This window comes from Molossus molossus, unplaced genomic scaffold (genome assembly GCF_014108415.1).
Source record: "Molossus molossus isolate mMolMol1 unplaced genomic scaffold, mMolMol1.p scaffold_m16_p_4, whole genome shotgun sequence".
Classification (NCBI taxonomy): Eukaryota; Metazoa; Chordata; class Mammalia; order Chiroptera; family Molossidae; genus Molossus; species Molossus molossus.
This window is the reverse complement of record NW_023425377.1, coordinates 66,265,414-66,285,774: the sequence shown is the minus strand read 5'-3', so window position 1 is coordinate 66,285,774 and position 20,361 is coordinate 66,265,414. Positions and strand designations below refer to the sequence as shown.

Sequence of the window (20,361 nt, the reverse complement as noted above, 5' to 3'; positions counted from 1 at the left end):
CATTTTTCATGGGAGGAAACCCAGGCGCAGAGCACAGAGGCCCTGGGCCTAGCCCACCCCACCCTGTGTTCCGGACAAGAGGCAGATGGTCACCAGCAAGCAGTGCCCTGGACTGGGCACTCCCTCCTCCCCAATCCTCCAGCCTGTCTGTCCCACCCTCAGACCTCAGCATCCCGAGGCCAGGCACAGACCCAGTGCATCCAGTGGCCTCACTACATTCCGTTGGTCTAGTGTAAATGAAGGCCTCTGTTCTTCTCAAAAGGATACTGACCACTCAAGGGTGATGGCCCGACCAGTGTGGCCCAGTGAATTGAGCACCATCCCACGGACTGAGAGGTCCCGGTTCGATTCCAGGTCAGGGCACATGCCTGGGTTTCAAGTTTGATCCCCAGCGGGGGGAGTGCAGGAGGCAGCTGATTGATGTTTCTCTCTCTCTGAAAAATTAATAAAAACATATTTAAAAACAAAAACAAAACATGTGGAGACTCTGCCCTCTAACCCAGGTCTCCTGGACTGGGGACCTGAGTATGGACCCAGGTTTGCTCCTCTGTACCTACCCAGGATTCAGGGGTTCCAAGTGTGAGGTTAGGGTTGCAGACATCAGGGGGATCTCTGGAGGAGTGGCCAGGGGGGCCTCCGTGCCTGAAGGTCAGTGATGTTCTCCAAGACCCTGAGGACCGGGCAGGACTCCACTGCAGCAGGTTAACACAGGCCTGTGGAGAGGCCAAAGGAATGGGTGCCCACTTGGGGGTGGGGGGTTGCTCAGAGGCTGGATCAAGACCAGGCTTTATTGGGACCACCCCAGGTAATCATCCATCATCCACCGATAGGCCCTGTGCCTACAGCCCCCAACAGCCATCACTGAAGGCACTGGTCTTCTGTTGGGGACAAAACCTCATTGGCACTGATAGCTCCCAGGACTCCTGCCCACCCCTGCCCCTCCTTTCCTAAGATGTTATCTCCCAGCCTTTGAGATGCAGAGTGCTGGCATCAGAGTGGGCTCTGAAGGAGCTAGGCTAGGACCCAAGCAGCCACCAGCTTGATCCATCTGATCTTCGGGTGCACAGGTAAAAACAGGTAGGAGTCAAGGGGCTTTCATTTAAAATAAATATTTTTTTATTTTTGAGAGAGAGGAAGGGAAAGGGAGAGAGAGAGAGAAACATAGATGAAAGAGAACATCAACTGGCCACCTCCCGCACGCCCCCACTGGGGATCGGGCCCACAACCTGGGCATGTGCCCTGACCAGGAACTGAGTCACACAGCCAGGGCAAGGGGCTCTCATTTCTTCTCCTTCCCCTCACCCCCCCACCCCCAGTTCTGCAGCACATTCTGTGGCCCCACCTTCAAATTTTTTTTTTTTATTCTTATCCAAGGATATTTTTTCAATTTTTTGTTCAGATAGAGTGGGAGGAAGAGAGAGAAACATCGAAGTGAAAAGGACACATGGAGTGGTTGCCACCCACACGACCCATCCAGGGCTGGGGACAAACTGCAACCTAGGTACATACCCTTAGTGGGAACCAAACCCAGTTCTCTCTGGACCGCAGGCTGATGCTCTTACCGCTGAGCCAAACCGGCCAGGGCCAAATGTTTTGTTTCGTTTTTAATTTAAAATTTTTGTTAGACATTTCTCCTTTTTCCCTTATTGACACCCTCCTCCCAAACTCGTACCTCCCCGCCCCGCCCCGCCCCAGCATTGTTGTCTATGTCAAATGTTCTTGAATTCAGCTACTTCTCTGCACTTGCACAGCCTCATGTGGTCCTGGGCCACCTCCTGCCTCCTGCCTGGCAGCATCCTGGCTTCCTCCTTACCCAGCACAGAGGTCAGAGGGAGCCTTCTCTGCTTACAGTTCTTGTGGTTTCCATTACTCAGAGAAAAAGCCCAACTTCTTTGACTCATTACTTGCCCTCCTCTCCACCTTGTTCCCTCCATTAGAACCACACTGGGCTCCTCCCTATTCCTCTAATACCACTGGCACAGGTCTGCTTCAGGGCCTTTGCACTGGCTGTTCCCTCTACCTAGAATAATGTTGTTCCCCTAGGTACTGGCAGGGCATCTTCTTCTCTAACTTGAGGCTTCACCTACAAATATCATTTGCTCAGTGTACCTCCCTGACCCCCATGCCCCCAATCTGTCTTTTTGGCACTTGTCACCATCTGTCCTATTGTACCTTCTACTATTTTGAATGTGCAATGGACAGGGGTTCACTCATCCCATTGGATGACTAATGCTACAGTCAACCTGGCAGGCAGAGAGGCTCAGAGCTGGGCTGGCTGGACATGCCCCCATAGGCCAGCCCGGCCTGTGGGGGTAGCCCTGAACCTTCTCAACCACCCTTCTCTGTCCTTCTACCCAGTCTGGTGTCCATGGTGCCCATCTAGTAATAGGAGAGGGCCCTGCCCATCAGCCCAACCCAGCCCAGCCTCTAGTTTCATTCTGGCAGAGCCCAGACAGGAGGTTGCCAACAGGTGGGTGCAGGAGAGGAATGGAAAGTAGCTCCTGGTGCTGACAGTTGGACACCAGGACTCCCAGGCACCAGGGGCTGGTAAGGGGCTGCTGAGGTCTCATGACTGGTATCCCTTCCCTGCCCCACCTGAGAGGGCAGGCCTCCTCTCTCCTCACTGATGCCCCTGCCGGGGGAGGCCTGCCCTGCACCTCTCCCCTGCTGAGCTCCCTGACAGGCAGGGAGGGAGGTTTGGGTAGACATCTGAGGCAGATGAGGCCAGGCACTGAGAACCCAGGTGTCTTATCTCCTCCCTGGGAAGGACCCAGACAAAGGGCAAGAATCCCTGTCCAATTCATGGAGCCCAGTATGACCTCAGGGCCTTTGCATGGGCTGTTCCTGCTGCCTAAGATGCTCGTCCCCAGAACCTGGCCTAGCAGCAACTTATTGTTTGGGTGGACACAGCTTGATGGTGACCTCATTCCAGAGGCCCCCTAACCCACCTACCCACCTCCTTCTGTTATCCTGCTTCTTCTTATCTCACAGGGCAATCACTATGCGTTTATCTCTCCACCCTGGTGCTCCAGCACCCATGGCCCTGATCACAGCAGGTCTCAGACTTGGCTGATGACTCACTGCACTGCAGCAGCAAGGAGCATGGGCCTGGTGGAGGCTAATGTCTACTAACATGAGGACCCAGCACACTGCTTCCTGACTTAGCCGAGCTGAGGCTTGAGCACTTTTGGCCCCCTCACTGCCTACAGACCACTGGGGGGTCCTGGGTTTGAATTCTGATGCTCCTCATGATGGCTGTGACCTCTCTGTGCCTCAGTTTCCTTGGATGCCAACTGGGCTTGGGGGACATGGCTGTGCCTTTAGCTCAGCTGCATGGGTAAGCTGTTTTGAGGGGCAAGGGAGTCCTGGCAACTGCTGATCATAGACCATGGTCTCCAGGACTCCATACCCAGGCCATTCCTGTCCCAGCCTTGGTTCCAAAATGCCCCTTTCAAAGTAGCTAGTGCAAACACGGTTCAGGTGGGAATACCCACAGTGGAGACTTTTATTGAAAGGAGGAGGCTGGGCTTCCAGCCTCTGTCTCTGGTCAGCCAAAGTGAGGGAGAAAGGAAGGCAGGTGCCCAGTGGGAACGGCAGAATAGCTGGGCCTCACCTTCCCACTGCAGAAATTGCATCTGGGGCCAGCCTCAGGCGCTGGGGGTATATTGCAGTACTAGCCGGTCAAAGTCATTTTCCTTCAACATGAAATGGGGGACAAAAAAAAAAGAAAGGGAAGCACACATGAGTCAGACCCTGAGTTCCAGGCCCTCCCTGGCAGGTCAAGGGGGTCTGGGGCTCACCTTGGCCTGATACTCCTTGATGAAGGGGTGGGCCCTGTGTGCATCCTTCAGCTGGGACAGGTAGCGGCTTGTCACCTGTGGGGAAGGTGAGGCTGGGGTTAGCTGAACATGGGCCCCCTGTGGCTCTGACCTGAAGGGCAGGGGTGAGGTGGGGTGAGGGCTACCCAGCAGACTCCCTGCCAGAAACCCTGATCTCCCCACATGCCCTCCATTGTCCCATCCTAGAACAGCACCTGAGCTTGGTACATGAATGGGGTTCATGTACCACAGAATTCATGGGAGCGGGCTGCGCAGGGGCCTGGGCCCTGGAGGGAAGCATGGCGGGGGGTGGGGGGACAGAAAGAGTGGAAGGCTGATCAGAGGGAATGGGGTTGGGAACAGAGATTGGGTTTGAAGCACCCAGAGGCCTGGGGACTAAAACCTAGGCCCCAGCACAGCCTTTGCTGCCAGCCTTGCCCCACCTGCCAGGCCCAGCCCTGACCGTATGGGATCTGGGCATTTGTCTGGCTCTGTATCCCAGAGACTAGGAGTCTGGGTCTGTCTCTGGGCTGAGTGGAAGGGTCATCCTATTTGTCCTGCACCACCCTAGCTGAGGCTGCCCAAGAGTTCTCTAAGGGCTGGGAATTGACTGCCATGGATCCCTGGCTGGGGCCCTGGCCAGCTGGGCCAGTCACCTAAATGAGTAGTGCTCCAGCATCCTCCTCCCTCCTCACCCTTAGACAAGGTGGGATCACTCCCCTGAGCCCCTTTTCCAGCCTGTTGCCTACCCCCCACCCTGAGGTGGCACAGTTCGGGGTCCTAGCCCACTTGTTCATAGGACCCATAAGAGCAGCTGACCTGGCCAGGGTGGGGGTGCTGGGGGAGCACCCACCACTCTAACTTCCCAGGCCCCATCAATGATAGCAACTGCACCTGCCCTTGGGAAGTGGGTTTTTGCCCATACCCCAGGCCAACCCTGAAGTCCAGACCCTAAGGCCCTGAGCTTCCTCTGGAGCCGAGACCATACCAGAAACCTCCACACTCTCCAGGCTGGCATCATGAGGGCCAGACAACCTCCTGCATCTGGATGGGGGAGGGGTCCTACCTCAGGGGGCTTGCCCAGGTGCTGGGACAGGACGATGAGGTTAATCAGAGTCTCTGGGTGGCCGCTATCCTAAAAACATGGGGACACCAGACAAGCAGGGTTAGTACTTCTAGGCCCCGCTCTCATCCTGATCACCCCCATCTCGGGAAAGACGATGTCCCCCACCACCCTAGGGTGAAGATGTGACCTGCACAAGGTTACACCTTCACTTTAGAGGTGGGACAGGGTCAAGGCTCCAAGACCCTGAGTGCTCCCCACACTGGCCACTCTGCAAGGTGGTGACCTCAGGGCCCTCCCCGCTGCCCTCCCACTTCCCTGCACCAGTGCTTCCCCTCTTGAGCTTGCTGCCTCATCAGATCAGACTGGGACAAAGCCCCTGCTACAATTTGGGAGGGGACAAGTTATCACATGAATCTCAAATCTCAAAGTAACAAAGCCTGGCCAAAGGCAGCCTCAGTGCTGCCACAGCACAGCTATCCCTCCTGCTGAAGGATAAGCTCTGAGACAACAGGCAGACCCCACCCACTCCTCCTGTTCCCTGGAGGCCTTGGCAGGAAGCTGCTGGGAAATTACCAGAGCGTCCAGGAGGGTGACGTCACCCCACCAGCCCACACTGGGCTCTGAGACACAGGGAACCCTAGGAAACGGCTGGCCACTGCCTCAGCCAGGAACCTCAGCCAGAGCCCCTGGGGGGGCACCTGCTGGGGTACTTGGGGCAGAGATGCACTACCCAGGGTGCACATCCACCACAGGCCCACTCCAACCCAAGCTGACCCCCCCTTTTTTTTTAATCCTCACCAGAGGACATGTTTTCATTTTTTGTTCAGATAGGGAGATGGAGGAAGAGAGAGAGAAACATTGACATGAAAGGGACACATCGAGTGGCTGCCTCCTGCACCACCCCAACCGGGGCCAGGGACAAACTGCAACCAAGGTACATGTTCTTAGTGGGAACCGAACCCGGGTCTCTCTGGACCGCAGGTTGATGCTCTAACCGCTGATCCCAATCGGCCAGGGCCCAAGTTGCCCTTCTTTTTGGAGACCCAGCTCCTCCCACTAGCACAGGACACCCTGTCCACAAGTGAGCCTAAGGACACCAGCCCACAGGACCACTGGACTAACACCCCTTTGGCCCATCCACACTCTGCAAACAACCTTCTGATAACTTGGCTCCTCGCAGAGATGAACGGGGAGAAAGTTCCTACTGCTGTCAGTTTCTCATTGTATTAAAAGATATTTTCTAGCCCTGGCAGGTTTGGCTCAGCGGTTAGAGTGTCGGCCTGCGGTCCGGAGAGACCCGGGTTCGGTTCCCGCTAAGGGCATGTACCTCGGTTGCAGTTTGTCCCCAGCCCTGGTCGGTCATGCGGGTGGCAGCCACTCGATGTGTTCCTTTCATGTTGATGTTTCTCTCTCTCTCTCTCTGTTCCTCTCTCTCCCTCCCACTCTACCTGAACAAAAAATGGAAAAATGTCCTCGGGTGAGGATAAAAAAAAAAAAAAAAAAGATATTTTCTAAAAATGAAAAAAGTTTTGATATCTTTTCCAGTTATAAAAATATACTGAGCCCTGGCTGGTTTGGCTCAGCCGTTAGAGCGTCGGCCTGCGGACCAGAGAGACCCAGATTCGGTTCCCACTAAGGGCATGCACCTCGGTTGTAGTTTGTCCCCGGCCCTCGTTGGGTCGTGTGCTTGGCGACCACTCGATGTGTCCCTTTCATGTCGATGTTTCTCTCTCTCTTCCTCCTGCTCCATCTGATGATAAATGCAAAAAATATATATATAATATATATATATATACTGAAAGACCTCAGATGTCAGTGGGGAGAACAGAACCGTGGCCACCCCAGAGGACAGTGTTCTAGGCCCCGCTTCTTTTTTTTTATCCTCACCCGAGGGCGTTTTTTTTTCTTCAATTTATCTTCAGATAGAGAGGGAGGGACAGAGGGAGGAAGAGAGAGAGAGACATCAATGTGAGAGAGACACATCGAGTGGTTGCCACACACACGAACCCAACCGGGGCTGGGAACAAACTGAACCTGGGTCTCTCTGGTCCGCGGGCCGACGCTCTAACTGCTGAGCCAAACTGGCCAGGGCTTGGCCCCACTTCTTGACAGGGTCCAGGCGCCACTTCCAGTCTGCGGCCCACTCTTCCTTCCCTCACAGTGAACAATGGGTGTCTCTTCCAAATACATGATGAGGCATCACATTGAGGCCTTTAGACCAGGCAGCCAAGGTGACAGCAAGAATGTCTACTCAGCTCAGGCCAACTCACACCTCAGTTGATGAGGTCCTCCCATTTCCAAGAAAAGATGGAATCAAGATTTTTGTTTGCAATCATGAGTTTTAACTTATTCAGTATTAAAATCCCTGTGTGGCCCATGTCATGTGCTGTCTTCTCCAGGAGCCCTGGAGCGTGGGCTAGACCTGCCCTACCTTGTCCAGTGCCTCCTGCAGCACGCCCTCGGCAGCCTCCCAGCGGCCCTGTGCCATGTGGCAGGCCGCCTGTCCATTGAGCAGCAGCAGAGTAGACAAGCACTTGTCGGCCATTTCCTGGAAGATGTAGTAGGCATCCTGCAGCTTCTCACCACCCTGTGGGAACAGTTTTGACATCACTGCTTTGTCATCTTGCTGCCAGCTCTACCCCAGCCTGCTACCTCACAGAGCAGAGCAGTAGGTGATCCCAGCATGGCCAGTCCATGGCCCTCACTCCTTGGATTCTGCCCCCGTGTAGAGAGCCCCACACAGCCTGGGCTCTGCGGAAGGGGCCACAATAGCACAGACACCTCACACTTGGCTCCTCCAGCCTTCAGTTTACAGGTGTGAAGCTGAAGCTTCAAAGGGAGAGTTAGCCCATGGGCATCCAGGCTGAGGTTAAGTAGACATCACTGGATGGTTTGTCAACTGGTTATATAGAAGAGGTCACATGGTTTGTCAACGGTGACCTCTTCTCTGTAAACAGCAACCCTGACCCTCCCCACCAGGTTCTGAGTTCTGTCCTCCTGCTAAAGATGCAGGGTCACGCCTGGCAGGTGTGGCTCAGTGGCTGAGCATTGACCTATGCACCAAGAGGTCACTGGTTCAATTCCCAGTCAGGGCACATGCTCAGGTTGTGGGCCAAATCCCGAGTGGGGGACATGCAGGAGGCGGCCAATCGATGTTCTCTCTCATTGATGTTTCTGTCTCTCTCTCCCTCTCCCTTCGCCTCTTTAAAATCAATAAAGAAAAAAAAATTTTTTTTAAAGAAAAGATGCAGGGTCACACTTGCAAGGGTGCCTCAGTCCAAGGTGTGCTTGTGAAAACAGGCAAGGCTACCAGAGAGTGCGGTCGGGGGTTTCTAAGACTAAACTGGACACATACTGGAAACCTGCCTGGGTGAGGCCTCAGCCTCCAAGGGCAGTGTAGACAGAGATGGGGAGCACATTTTAAAAGGCTCATATAAAAGAGCAACTCAGAGAACAGTAGTCAAGTGCCAGAAAAGGGGCTGTTGCCAGGAGATGAGGGATGGGGTGCCCAGGCATGTGGGCACGGGAGAAGGTACCAGGGGGCACTGGCAATTGAACTGCCTAGTGCTAGGAGCCCAGAGAGCAAGCTGAGCAGTTTCCAGGCACAGGGTCAGACCCTGGAGGAGGGGATGTGTCCCTGGGAGGCACGTGGGCAGATGTGCCCCAAGTCTGGTTGGAGCCCCCAGTTTGTTCACTCTGACTCTAGCCAAGCCACTCAGCTGTAAGAAGTCTGCAATGGGGTGAAGACTGAGGCTGAGTGAAGGGGGAAATATGCCAGGGATGGCCTGGGCTGGGGGGGTTCCTCTGGGGGATGGGACCCTGGCCCCAAATAAGCAGCAGTCCAGTGCATCTGTGGGACCCCACATCTGCACTGCCCCAATGGGAGCAGCAGCTCTGAATTCAGGGGTCACCTCCTGGCACTCATGATTCTCCTGCACCCCACCTCCAAGTTCCCTGCATGGCCAGGGGCTCACCACGGCTAGGTTCACCCAGGCGGTGGCCAGTTGGGTGAGGGTGGCGTCCTCGTCTTGATCCTGCATTTTCTTTAGCTCCTTCCTAGGGGTGGAGGAAAGAGGTGGAAGGGAGCCAAGCGGTTTGGCTGGTGCCCCACCAACACACCCATTCCTTGCTCATGGGGTGCACGAACACATGCAGGCTCATGGATCCTGGCCCAGCCACCCCCCACCTTCAGTTCAGACATGCTGGCCCTACCACACTCATAAAGCCCACCCCAACAATGCCACATCATCTACATTACAGAGGGAAACGAGACACGGACAGTGCCACCCCTCATTCCTGCAGGGAAAGGCAGTTAAGGATGGTGTGTCACCCAATGGACTGGAGTGAAACGACTAGAGAAACTATCATGCCACCAGGTTCTGGGTCTCAGGGTGGGTTCTGGGGCAGTCCCCATGCTAAGTGACCCCTTGAGGGCAGAGGCCGGTTTCCAGAGAACATGGGGTCCTGACGTGGACTTGTCATTGTTCAGACAACCCTAACACACAGGCACCAGTCCAGCAGCCCCAGGTGGGGACAGGCAGAGAGGGGCTTACCGGGCGAGGTCCACACGGTCCAGCTTTAGCAGAATCTGCACTGTCATGGCCATGCTACAAGACAGGGCAGGTGGTTAGTGGGCATTCTCCCTACTCCACTCCCATCAGGGCTCATTCCATGCGGGTGTCAATCTGAGTGCTCAGGCCATTAGCCCTGCCTTACAGAGGGGAACACTGAGGCTAACCGCCAGCCCAACAGAGCTGAATTCAGATCCAGGCATCGCTTGCTGGGCCAAGCCCCACTCCACCTCCCAGGAACCTGGCTCCCACATCTCACCACTGACCACGCTTGGGCTGGGAGCTTCCGCAAGGTCCCAAAAGTACAGAGTCCAGGCCCATGGGCACCCTGTCCAGGCTAGGCTCCAAATCTGTGCCACACCCCCACCCATTCCCAAATTCAGTCACAGATGCAGTGGCTGTGTGGGAGTAGGTAATCACCCCCTCAGTTCCCAAACCCACGGCCTCCCTTTTGGCCCTAGACAGTTGTACTGCCCACTACGTATATGGCCGCTCATTCCCAAGTTTTCTCACTGAAACATGACCTAGCACCCAGAGCAGCCCTCATAGGAGCCTGAGAAACACAGAATCTACTGCCTTGTTAGCCCTACACCACACCTGTTTCTAAGCTGGTGTAAACCCCTTTCTGGAGTGAGGTGGAACATAAACAAATATGTAACAAATGTGTGGTGACCAACTCAGGGAAAGCAGGCACCAGAGAGCTCACAAGAAAGGGCAGCTGCAACCTCTGGGGCCAGAGCTCTGGACACAGCACCCTGGATGCAGCGTAGGCCCAGAGTGGCGTCCTGGGGTGGGGGTGGAGAGGGGCTGACTGCACGGTGTGCTAGGCTCCAGAGACCCAGCCCAGGAGGGCCCTAAACAAGGGCCAGCCTCAGGAGAGGGCCTGGGGTGACCCAGGGAGTCTGTGGAAAGGCTAGAGCCAGAACAAAAAGCAGAGGTGTGCAGAAACCATGGGCTTCCTGCTCTGCTGTCAGAACGGGGTTTTCAGCTACGCAGAAAGGAGTGTCTCCTGGATCAAGAATGGAAGCTGCAGCCTGAACAGGAGGCCTGAACCCTGGACATCTCTCAAAACAGCCTCCACCTCACCATTCCCATGACAACAAAGAGGCCCTGAGCAGTCCAAAGACTCAAAAGGCTGGCCACTCACCCCTCCAAGCTGTCCCCCGTCTAGGCAGTCTCACCGGAGCAGGGTATGCACTCACCACTCCAGGCTGTCCCCCTGGTGCAGGGTGCGCAGGGCAGCATCTGGGTTCTGGTCATGGAAGTAGATGGAGGCAGCCATCAGCAGGAAGGTGGTGTTGGTCACCTCCACACTCCTGCTCATCTCTCGGTCCAGCTCTGCGATGATTGTGTCCCTGTTAAGGCAAGGCGCTTAGGGCCCACAGCAGCCCCCCTGCTGTAAGAAGACACACACACAGTAGGCGAGGTAGGCCCCCAGGGGTGGATAGCAGCAAAGGGATAGAACAGGACCAGCTGTCTCTGTTAGCACCACTGCATGCCAGCCTCACCACCGTTCCACGAGGCACTTTTCACCCTCACAGACAGGGACACCAGGCTGGGTGCTCTAGGCCTCGTGGGGAAGATATGGTGCAAGAGAAGCCAGGGCCACCAACTAGCACAAATGGTGACCCAGGCCTAGGGTCCCCTGGCCCTCAGACCTATTGGGCTGCTATGTCCACTCTGCCCCTGACAGAGAGGGACAGGCGGACTCATCAGGGGCACCTGTGTGGGAACATGAGGCTGCATAAGCAAATCTCACACCAGTGATGCGCTGCTGTCCTGAGGAGCCCTGTGTCCCGGCCCAGCTTACCAGCCACTCCTGAAGGGGGGTGACATGCTGGGTTTGGGGTGGGGACTGGCAGTCCAGCTGGAATGAGGGCTGGGCCAAGGATCAGTTAGACACCCCTACAGCCCCAGGGGGCCTGGGTCATGGTCTGCTTAACTGGAAAATGGAGCTGAGACCCCATGTTTCAAAGGGCTACTGCACAGTTGACGAGAGAAGGGAGGTGTGGGTCCAGCCTGCATCACTACTGCTATTCATGGTCCAGTCTTTACAAATACATATGTGCTGTACAGGTACTGGGGGCTATTGGTCAAGTGCCTGTGTTCGAGGTCCCCTAGAGGTCAGGGACATGCCTGTTAATGTCCAGACCCACCAAGGAGGTGCCTGAAGGACAAATGATTTCACAGCTGAGCCTGTTTCCTGTTCTCCGTGGTGGAATAATATACAGGGATCAGTTGGGTTTGGTGTGAGGAGCCCCTGAAGCCACCCCTTGAAGCTTCCTGCCTGGTTCCTGGCACACAGAGATTGAACATGCTGCCTGCTGTTGTTGCAACATTAGTGTTGTACATTGTTCCTGTTATGTACTACAGTTATCTTCATGGTCTCTTGGTACTTTCTCCACTGTCTGCTTGCTGACTGTCCGACAGGGGTAGCAGTTTGTGCTGTCAGTATGAACACACCATGTGCCACTTTGCTTTCCTGAGCATTCATCCATGCCCCATGTTTCTTGTGGGTTCTTTTCTATAATGCTTATAGCAGCCACGGCCCCTGGAGGGCCCCCAAGTTTATCTCCCCTTCCATATGAGAATGAGGCTTGTCACTCTGGCTGGTGAAGTAGAGTGGGAGAAATGATGGCCTCAGGAGGCTGCTTGTCTTAGTGCACTGGAGCTGTCAACACAAAGCACCATGAACTAAGGAATCAAAACAGCAATTTAGCCCTGACCAGTTTGGCTCAGTGGTTAGAGCATTGGTTCGCAGACTGAAAGGTCCAGGGTTTGATTCCCCGTCGAGGGCACATACCTGAGTTGCAGGTTCGATCTCCAGCCCCGGACAGGGCTATGTGGGAGGCAACTAACTGATGTGTCCCTCTCACATCATGTTTTTCTCTCTCTCCCTCCCTCCCACTCTATCTAAAAATCAATGGAAAAAGACCCTTAGATGAGATTTAAAAAACAAAACAAAAACCCAACAACAAACAAACAAAAAACCCCAGCAATTTATTCTCTCACAGGTCTGGAGACCAGAAGTCTCAGATCAAGGTGAGGGCAGGGATGGCTCCTTCTGGAGGCTCTATCAGAATCTGTCTCAGGCCTCTCTCCTGGTGCTGGTGACTGTAGCAATCCTTACTATGTTCACTTCACCCCAATCTCTGCTTTCGTCTTCTTCTCTGTCTCTTCTGTCTCTTATGAGAACACCAGTCACTGGACTTAGGGCCCATCCTATACCCAGGATGATCTCAAGACCCGTAACTACTTACATCTGCAAAGACCCCATTTCCAGTGAGGTCACATTCAGTTTCTGGGTGCCAGAACATGGACATGTCTTCTGGGGGGCACATTCAGCTGCCACTGCTCACAAGCAAAACCCTTCCCAACCCTTGGGCTTCTTGGGTGAATGGGGTGGGGGTGGGAGTCACAGCAGATAGTCTCACTCACAGCTGCAGTGGCCCATGAGGGAAGTGTGGTGTCACCAAGGTCAGGACCATATCCTGGTCTAGAAAACTCCAAAGGGCAGAGATTAGGGAAAGCCCCTCTGTGAGGCAACAGGTGCTGTGAGTAACAGGCCAGGGTGGTGGTGGGTTTCTAGGGCTGCAGTGGGGTAGGGATGGGGGTGGCTGCTGGCCTGCAGAGCAGGACACAACAGCTCCCTGTTGTGGGCCTTGGAGCCTGCTGGGTTATGTGAATGCTCCATACGTAGGTAAAGTAGGATCACCTGACTCCCACCCACAAACAAAAGATGTGAGCTCACAAGCACCTGGGCAAACATCCCTGCAACGAGGGAATAGCTTGTGGAAATGTACAGTAGAAACCACTTGAGGCAGCACACGCTGGTGGCTGAGCACAGGTGGGTCTAGCCCTTGGGAGTTCGGCCCTGGCCCTGGCCCTGGCCCTAGTCCTAGTGTGGGCAGGTGAGACCTTCCCTGGGTCATAGGAGGGTGTGGGGCTTATGGGTCCCCACAGCCCTTCCCCCAACCTCTCCTGGCCATTGCCTTCAGGATTTTGACAATTGGTGGTCTGCAGTCTGGGGTGGACCCACAGCTTAGGATGAGGTCTTGGCATAACCCCACCTGCACTCCACCTGGCCTCTCTCCTGGGGAGACAAGCAGCAGGTGGTAAAGCCACCTCCCCTGTCATGCTGAGGGTCCCTGCCCTGTATATTTGGGAGAGGCTCCCGTTGCAACATCCAGGGCTGTAAATTCAGGGGCCCCTCAGAGTTCCTGAGGGCATCTACATACATGTTCTGTCTCTGATCTCCCAGACCCCTTTGAAATACCATCCATCACTGCTCCTGACTGTGCAAGTGGAGGAAAGTGAAGCACAGGGAGGTGAGGGGGCAGGGAAGAAGGACCCCCCTTCACTCCCAATCCTCACCTCTGGCTGTCGTTGGCCAGGTACTCTGCAAACATGCGAACAGCCTGGAGCTCAGGGGCGGAGGAAGGCTTGATCTCGTCCAGGACCACGCCATACTTTCTCTACGGTAAGACAAGCATGCTGTCAGTTCCACCTGCCCTACCCGGAGCAGAGAGCTTCTTGGGGCTCCGGCATCACCCCAATGAAGCCTAGAACCAGCATGCACCACCCCACTCAGCATTGCTCCTTACTCTCCCATCCCAGGGGTGTTGGCAGTCACAGCCCACGCTCACCTGTGCAAGGTACGCTCTGTACAGGAAGACATCCCTTTCCACATCTCTCTCCGGACTCGATGGCTGTGGAAACAGTCAGGTCAGGACCCACAGGGCCATGTGCCAGACAAGCCCTCAGAGGCCATGAGCAGACAACTTCCTTGGTGGAGTCCAGGCCCTGGCTCTTAGCTTCCTGTGCCCTTGGGCAGCAGGAGAGCGGCCTCTATTGAGGGAACACAGTATGGCAGGCCCCTAAATTTGTTCCATTCCAATCACCCCAGGAAGGAAGCTCAATCGTCCGCCGTTCGTCCAGGTGAGGCTGAGCACTGAAAAGTGCCACAGCCACAGGATAAGGGGACAGGGGATGCTGAAGAACATATGCGACCAGGCAGTTATGTGTAAAGAGGAGTTTACTTTCTGTAACAAATACTTTCACGCAGTTTACTCCTGTCCCGCTTTTGTTCCAAAACACTCTTTAAACACGACACACACGGGATGATGGTTTGCCTCACGCAAAGGACCTTTCTGGAAGAGCTCAGCTCTGCTGCCCCAGCACAGTGTGTCTAGCCTGGGCCAGGTGAGACCTCAAAGACCTCCCAGTACTTGGTGACAAGGTCCACGGATAGCACCCCCTAAGCTTAGCCACTACAGAGCTGAGAAGCATAAGTGAGGTGATCTCACACAGCATTCATTGTGGGACTGTGAGGAAGGTTCCAGGAAGTTGTGTGCGGGCAAGGGACCCTACCTTGGGAGAACAGCTTTTAAACTCCAGGGTGCTGGTCAACTTTCTGGAGGCCCTATGGTACCTGGGATAGGTGGACACAGAGCAGCTCAGCCCAGAGGGTGTAGGGGCACTGGGACACGCCACCTGAGGGGCTGGGAGGTACAAGTGGGGTGGGAAGAGGGCCCGGCCACTTCGAAGTGGCCTCTCCAACAAGCCCAGAGATGGCATTACAGCTACCCCAGCAAAGGGTCTGGAGTTCCATAGGTGGGGATATACCAGGACTGCCCTCCCCCAAGGTGAGAACCAGATCCTTGTCACTATGCCTTGTTCTCCCTAGCCTGAGGGGTGGGGAGTGAGGGTGGTGAGCGACATGTCCTCCTTCCAAGCCAAGGGAGACCACAAACAAAAAGCCTAGCTCCTGGTCCCAGTCTGACTCAGGCCAACTTCACTGCAGGGTCCCAGAGGCTTTCTCTGACCTTGGTGACCAGGCTGGGAATCTGGCCATGATTTGGAACACAATGTCTGCTAAATAAGTGACTTTCAAATGACCCTCAGAGGTGGACATTGGTGAAGACAACCTATCTGGGGGAACCCACACTACCTTCAGTAAAAAAAAAAAAAAAAAAAGACACGCTGGCTCTTGGTGTCTTTGAAGCAAGGACACGATGGAAGGACCTGAGGGGAACCTTGGGTCCCAGAGCCAACTCTGAGCCTCAACTGCTCCATTTTTTTTTTTTTTAAGAAATGTTTATTTATTTTTTAATTTTTTTTTCTTTATTGATTTGAGAGAGAGAGAGGAAAGGAGAGGGAGAGAGAGAAACATCGATGAGAGAGATCATCTATTGGCCACCTCCTGCATGCCCCCCAACTGGGGATTTGGCCCACAACCTGGGCATGTGCCCTGACCAGGAATTGAACTGGCAACCTCTTGGTGCACGGGTTGACACTCAACCACTGTGCCACACCGGCCGGCCCCCCCCTTTTTTAAATCCTCACCCAATGATATTTTTCCATTTTATCTTCAGATAGAGTGGGAGGGAGAGAGAGAGAGAAACATCAATGTGAGAGAGACACATCGACTGGCCACCTCCCACATGACCCCAACTAGGGCTGGGGACCGAACTGCAACCAAGGTATGTGCCCTTGACTGGATTCAAACCCAAGACTCTTAGGTCTGCAAGCCAATGCTCTAACCACTGAGGAAAACTGACCAGGGCTTAACCGCCCCATTTGTAAAACGGGTACCATCACCACCAAACTGCAGGATTGCCAAGGTCTCACCAAGAAGCCACAAGTGGATGCTTGGGACCCTCTCAATCACTAGGAAAGAGAAGAGCTTCTGGGAGGCATAAGAACAAGGACAGATGTACAGAGCAGGGGCACCAAGTTGCCGCTTTGGTCCCCAGTACTGACAGCTCATCAGAATCACCTGACAACTCAGAAACTGGCAAAGCCAGGAGGCCCATGCCTATCAATGCTGCCTGACATCAGGGTGGTCCTACCTGCCCCCAGGATGGATAGGTGCAGCCAAGCCGGAGTACAAGGGGTGCTATCTGGGGAGGCTAGTGATAGAGTTGGGGTGGAAGGGTTGTGTCTCCTTCCCTTACTGGCAATGAGAGTCACCTGACCATACTAGATGGTCAGCTCCTCTAAGGCTTTCTTCTGTTTTGTCCCCAATACCTGGGTGGTGCCTGCTGCCATCTTGTGGGCACTTGAAAAATGTCTGACAGACCGGCTGGTGGCTCAGTTGGCGGAGTGTCATCTTGTGCACCAAAAAGTCACCGGTTCTATCCCCATTCAGGGCACATGCCAGGGTTGAGGGCTTGATCCCCAGTAGGGGGTGTGCAGGAGGCAGCTGATCAATGTTTCTCTCTAAAAATTCAATAAAAGCATTTTTTTTTTTTAAAGTGTCTGATAAACAGGGACATGATGGTGGCATAATGCTGTGACACACCAGTGTTCCACCCAGGGCTACCTCAGGTCATGCCTAAGGTTGCTGGGGCCACTATACCAAACTACCACAAACTGGGGGCTTAAAACAACAGAAACAACTTCTCTCAAGGTCCTGGAGGCCAGAAGTCCAAGATCAAGGTGTTAGCAGGGCCACACTCCCTCCAAAAGCTCTAGGGGAGAATCCTTCTTTGCCTCATCCAGCTTCTGGTGGCGCCAGTCATTCCTTGGTTTATGGCTGTATCACCCCAACCTCTACCTCCATCTTTTCTGTCTACCTCAAACCTCTCTGCCTTTCTCTCAGATGGACACCAGTCATTCGATTTAGGGCCTTCCTAAATCACAGCTGATCTCCTCTAGAGATCCTTCACTGAATTACATCTGCAGAGACCCTTTTTCCAAATAAGTCACATTAATGGTGTCCAGGTGGACATATCTTTTTGGGGATAGATTTCAATGCAGTACAAGCTGCCTAAAAGGTTTAGGTACTCCACTAACCAGAATTAATTGGCATCACATAGCTAAGGGCGGACAGGGCTCCCATTCTCTGGATGCCTCAGGAATAATGTCTTGGTATGTCTATCTATGGCTCAGAAGCTGGGTTGTGTGTGCCTCCAGCCAGAGTGACCACTGGTATGATTTCCTTTGTTTTCAGTCACTCTCTACGTACAGATCACGCTAGTTCTTTCAGCAATAATACAAAGTCTGCATATTATGTGAGAAAACTCAAAGAACACACTGCTACGATGTAAACAGCACAAACACATGGCAGAAGCCAAAAGGTGAACATGAGTGCAATGCCAAATTTTACAGTGACTCTGTGGAGAGAGGTGCTATTGTTCCCATTTGACAGGAGGGAAAACTGAGGCTCAGTTCTGGTTGCAGAAACAACATAATAGAGCTGGAAACTGAACCTAGGTCTATCTCAATCTTCTCACAGTCTACACTACTCTAGCAAGGAGGCACATATAATTCTAGTGGTGGGCTGAATAAGGTTCCCCAGAGATGTCTATGCCAGTCCATGGGACCTGTAAATAGCTTACATTACATCACAAAGGACTTTGCAGATGCGATTAAAGTTATGTACCTTAAAATGGGGAGAATGTGCTGGTTATCCAGGAGGGCCCAGTCTAATCATGGACACCCTAAAAGCAGAGACTAGGCAGAAGGAATGCAGCAGAAGGGGAAATTCAAGTGTGAAAAACCCCATGGCTGGGCCTGGCCGGTGTGACTCAGTGGTTAAGCATTGACCCATGCACCAAGAGGTCGCCGGTTTGATTCCCGGACAGGGCACATGCCCAGGATGTGGGCCGATCCCCAGTGGGGGGCGTGTAGGAGGTGGCCAATCAATGTTCTCTTTCATCGGTGTTTCTATCTTTCCCTCTCCCTTCCTCTTTCTAAAATCAATCAAGAAAAATTATATATTAAGAAAACGACAGCAACCTATGGTTGATTTTGAGATAGGGACTGCGAGGGAACACAAGCAAGGCTGAGGATTAGAGAGAAACCTCTAGGAGCCAAGAGTGGCCCCAGGCAGAGAGCCCACAATCTGAATGAGTTTGGGAGCAGATTTGTCCCTAGAACCTCCAAAAAAGACAAAATCTGGCTGACACCTTGAATTTAGCATGATAAGAGCCGTATTTGACTTCTGACCTAGGGGAACCATGAGATATTAATAAATTAGTGTTGTCTTAGGCTGCTTCTTGTAAGTTGTCAAGGCAGCAACAGAAAATTAATACAGCCCTGGCTAGTTTAGCCAGAGGTTAGAGCGTCGGCCCGCAGACCACAGAGACCCAGGTTCGGTTTCCGCTAAAGGCATGTACCTCGGTTGCAGTTTGTCCCTGGCCCTGGTTGGGGTTGTGTGGGTGGCAACCAATTGATGTGTCTCTCTCACATCGATGTTTTTCTCTCTCTCTCCCTCCCTCCCTCCCGCTCTATCTGAAGATGAATGCAAAAATGTCCTCGGGTGAGAATAAAAACAAAAATAAAAACAATAAACTATTTGAAAATTAGTACAATCATGAAATGTTATCTCAACAGATCCTAACAGCTTCTTGAAGTCTGTTTGAGTTTTATCCCCATTATACAGATGCTCAGGGACATCGGGTTCACTTCCGAAGAGAAGCATGAAAATCAAACCTTCTCTACAGAGTCCAAATTCCTCCCAATCATCTGCCTGTCTCTTGTGAAGATGTCTGCCACTCCCTTCTTTGGTGCTCTGATGGCATCCCACACCTTTGGACTAAAATTCAAACCCCTGCTGTGGCCCCCAAGGCCCTGCTTCTCACCCTGCCCACATCATTCTCCATCCTCCCCCTCAACACCCCTACCCACTTCTGCTACACTGGCCTCTTATGCCTTGACCACCCTGAGCTCACACCTGCCACAGCACAGTAACTTACTGGGTTAGATGCTTTTCAAAGTTCAGTCTCAGGTTCAAATGACAGTCAGAGAGGCAAGGGCTGATTGGACCACTCCGGGGTGAAGCAGCCACCCCTTCCCCAATTCAGACTGAGTACTTTTTATCTCCCTTTGCCCACAGGTAGTACTCAAGTTGTAATTATTCATTTGCTTGTTTACTCTCTTTGAAACACAAGGCTGTGAAGGCAGGCAAAGACTCTGCCATGTCCCCTACTCTTAAAAAATTTTCCAATGGTTTACTCAAAGTGACAGAAGGCCCACATCCCTCCCTTAAAGGTCGTGCTAACAGCCATTGCTGCCCCCTTCTCCTGTTATCAGCTCCTGGCTGGCTGGACCCTGCCTGCAGATTTACTTTCTAGCTTTCTAACAGCCAAGCTCCTTCCCCAACTCTCCATCACACCACCTCCTGACTTGTTTACTGTCTCCCTTGTCAAGCTGAGGTTCTCAAAATAGAGATAAGAGTTCTGCCTATTTTGTCACTGTTTTGAGCCCAGCATGAACACACGGCCTGACATCAAGATGCTCACTGAAGAATGAATGAACGAACGAATCTGGGGAGAAATAGCCGGCCTAGAGGGGCAGAATAACGTCGGGGATGTTATTTCTCTAGAGCGTCGGTATTCTTATCTGTAAAATGGGATAAACAGTCCCCCCTTCACGGGTATTGACGGTAGAGCGGCCAGTGTGGGCGCCCAGCAAATAAGAATCACCACCATTACCATTACTATTAGCAGCATAAACGGCTCTTACTCAAACGCCTTCCAGGGCGCAGAGCGAACGCTTTGAGAAGTAAAAACTAGTACTGCTTTAGGTTTTGTCACGGGACGAGGATTAACTCCACACTGCCTCTGAAGAGATGCGGGGGGAGGCACCACCTGGACAAGAGAGTTTTTAGAAACAGAGCGCGCAACCGGCGGCCACCAGGAAGAGCCTCCGCCTCCGCCTCCGCCTCCGCCCCCGGCCCCGGGGCGGCCGCACCTTCACCCGCTGCGCCTCGTTGATGCACTGCTGGTAGCTGCCGATGTAGAACGCGTTCTTCACGTCGAACAGCTCGTCCACTTCCCCTGAGCCGCCAGAGGCCGAGCCGGGAGCCGGAGGCGCCATGTCCCTCTCGTCTCACCCACTTCTTCCTGACCGACACGTAGACAGGAAGCGGGGAGCCACCGGGGGGAACGCCGGGAAATGT

General features: G+C 53.5%; 1 protein-coding gene across 2 annotated transcripts; it reads right to left on the bottom strand.

Moving 5' to 3' along the window:
• Positions 1–3,453: 3,453 nt before the first annotated feature.
• On the bottom strand, positions 3,454–20,331 carry COPE (COPI coat complex subunit epsilon). 2 transcript variants are annotated; one of them, XM_036281912.1, is made up of 10 exons: positions 20,154–20,331; positions 14,102–14,164; positions 13,830–13,930; positions 10,658–10,810; positions 9,438–9,491; positions 8,859–8,940; positions 7,316–7,471; positions 4,885–4,953; positions 3,801–3,875; positions 3,454–3,695 (listed from the first exon to the last, which is right to left on the bottom strand). In XM_036281912.1, the coding sequence occupies exons 1-10, from the start codon at positions 20,277–20,279 to the stop codon at positions 3,648–3,650; spliced, it is 927 nt and encodes a 308-aa protein (XP_036137805.1). In that variant the 5' UTR covers positions 20,280–20,331; the 3' UTR covers positions 3,454–3,647. The 2 variants fall into 2 exon arrangements, with proteins under 2 accessions (XP_036137805.1, XP_036137806.1); XM_036281913.1 differs by lacking the exon at positions 4,885–4,953.
• Positions 20,332–20,361: the final 30 nt, after the last annotated feature.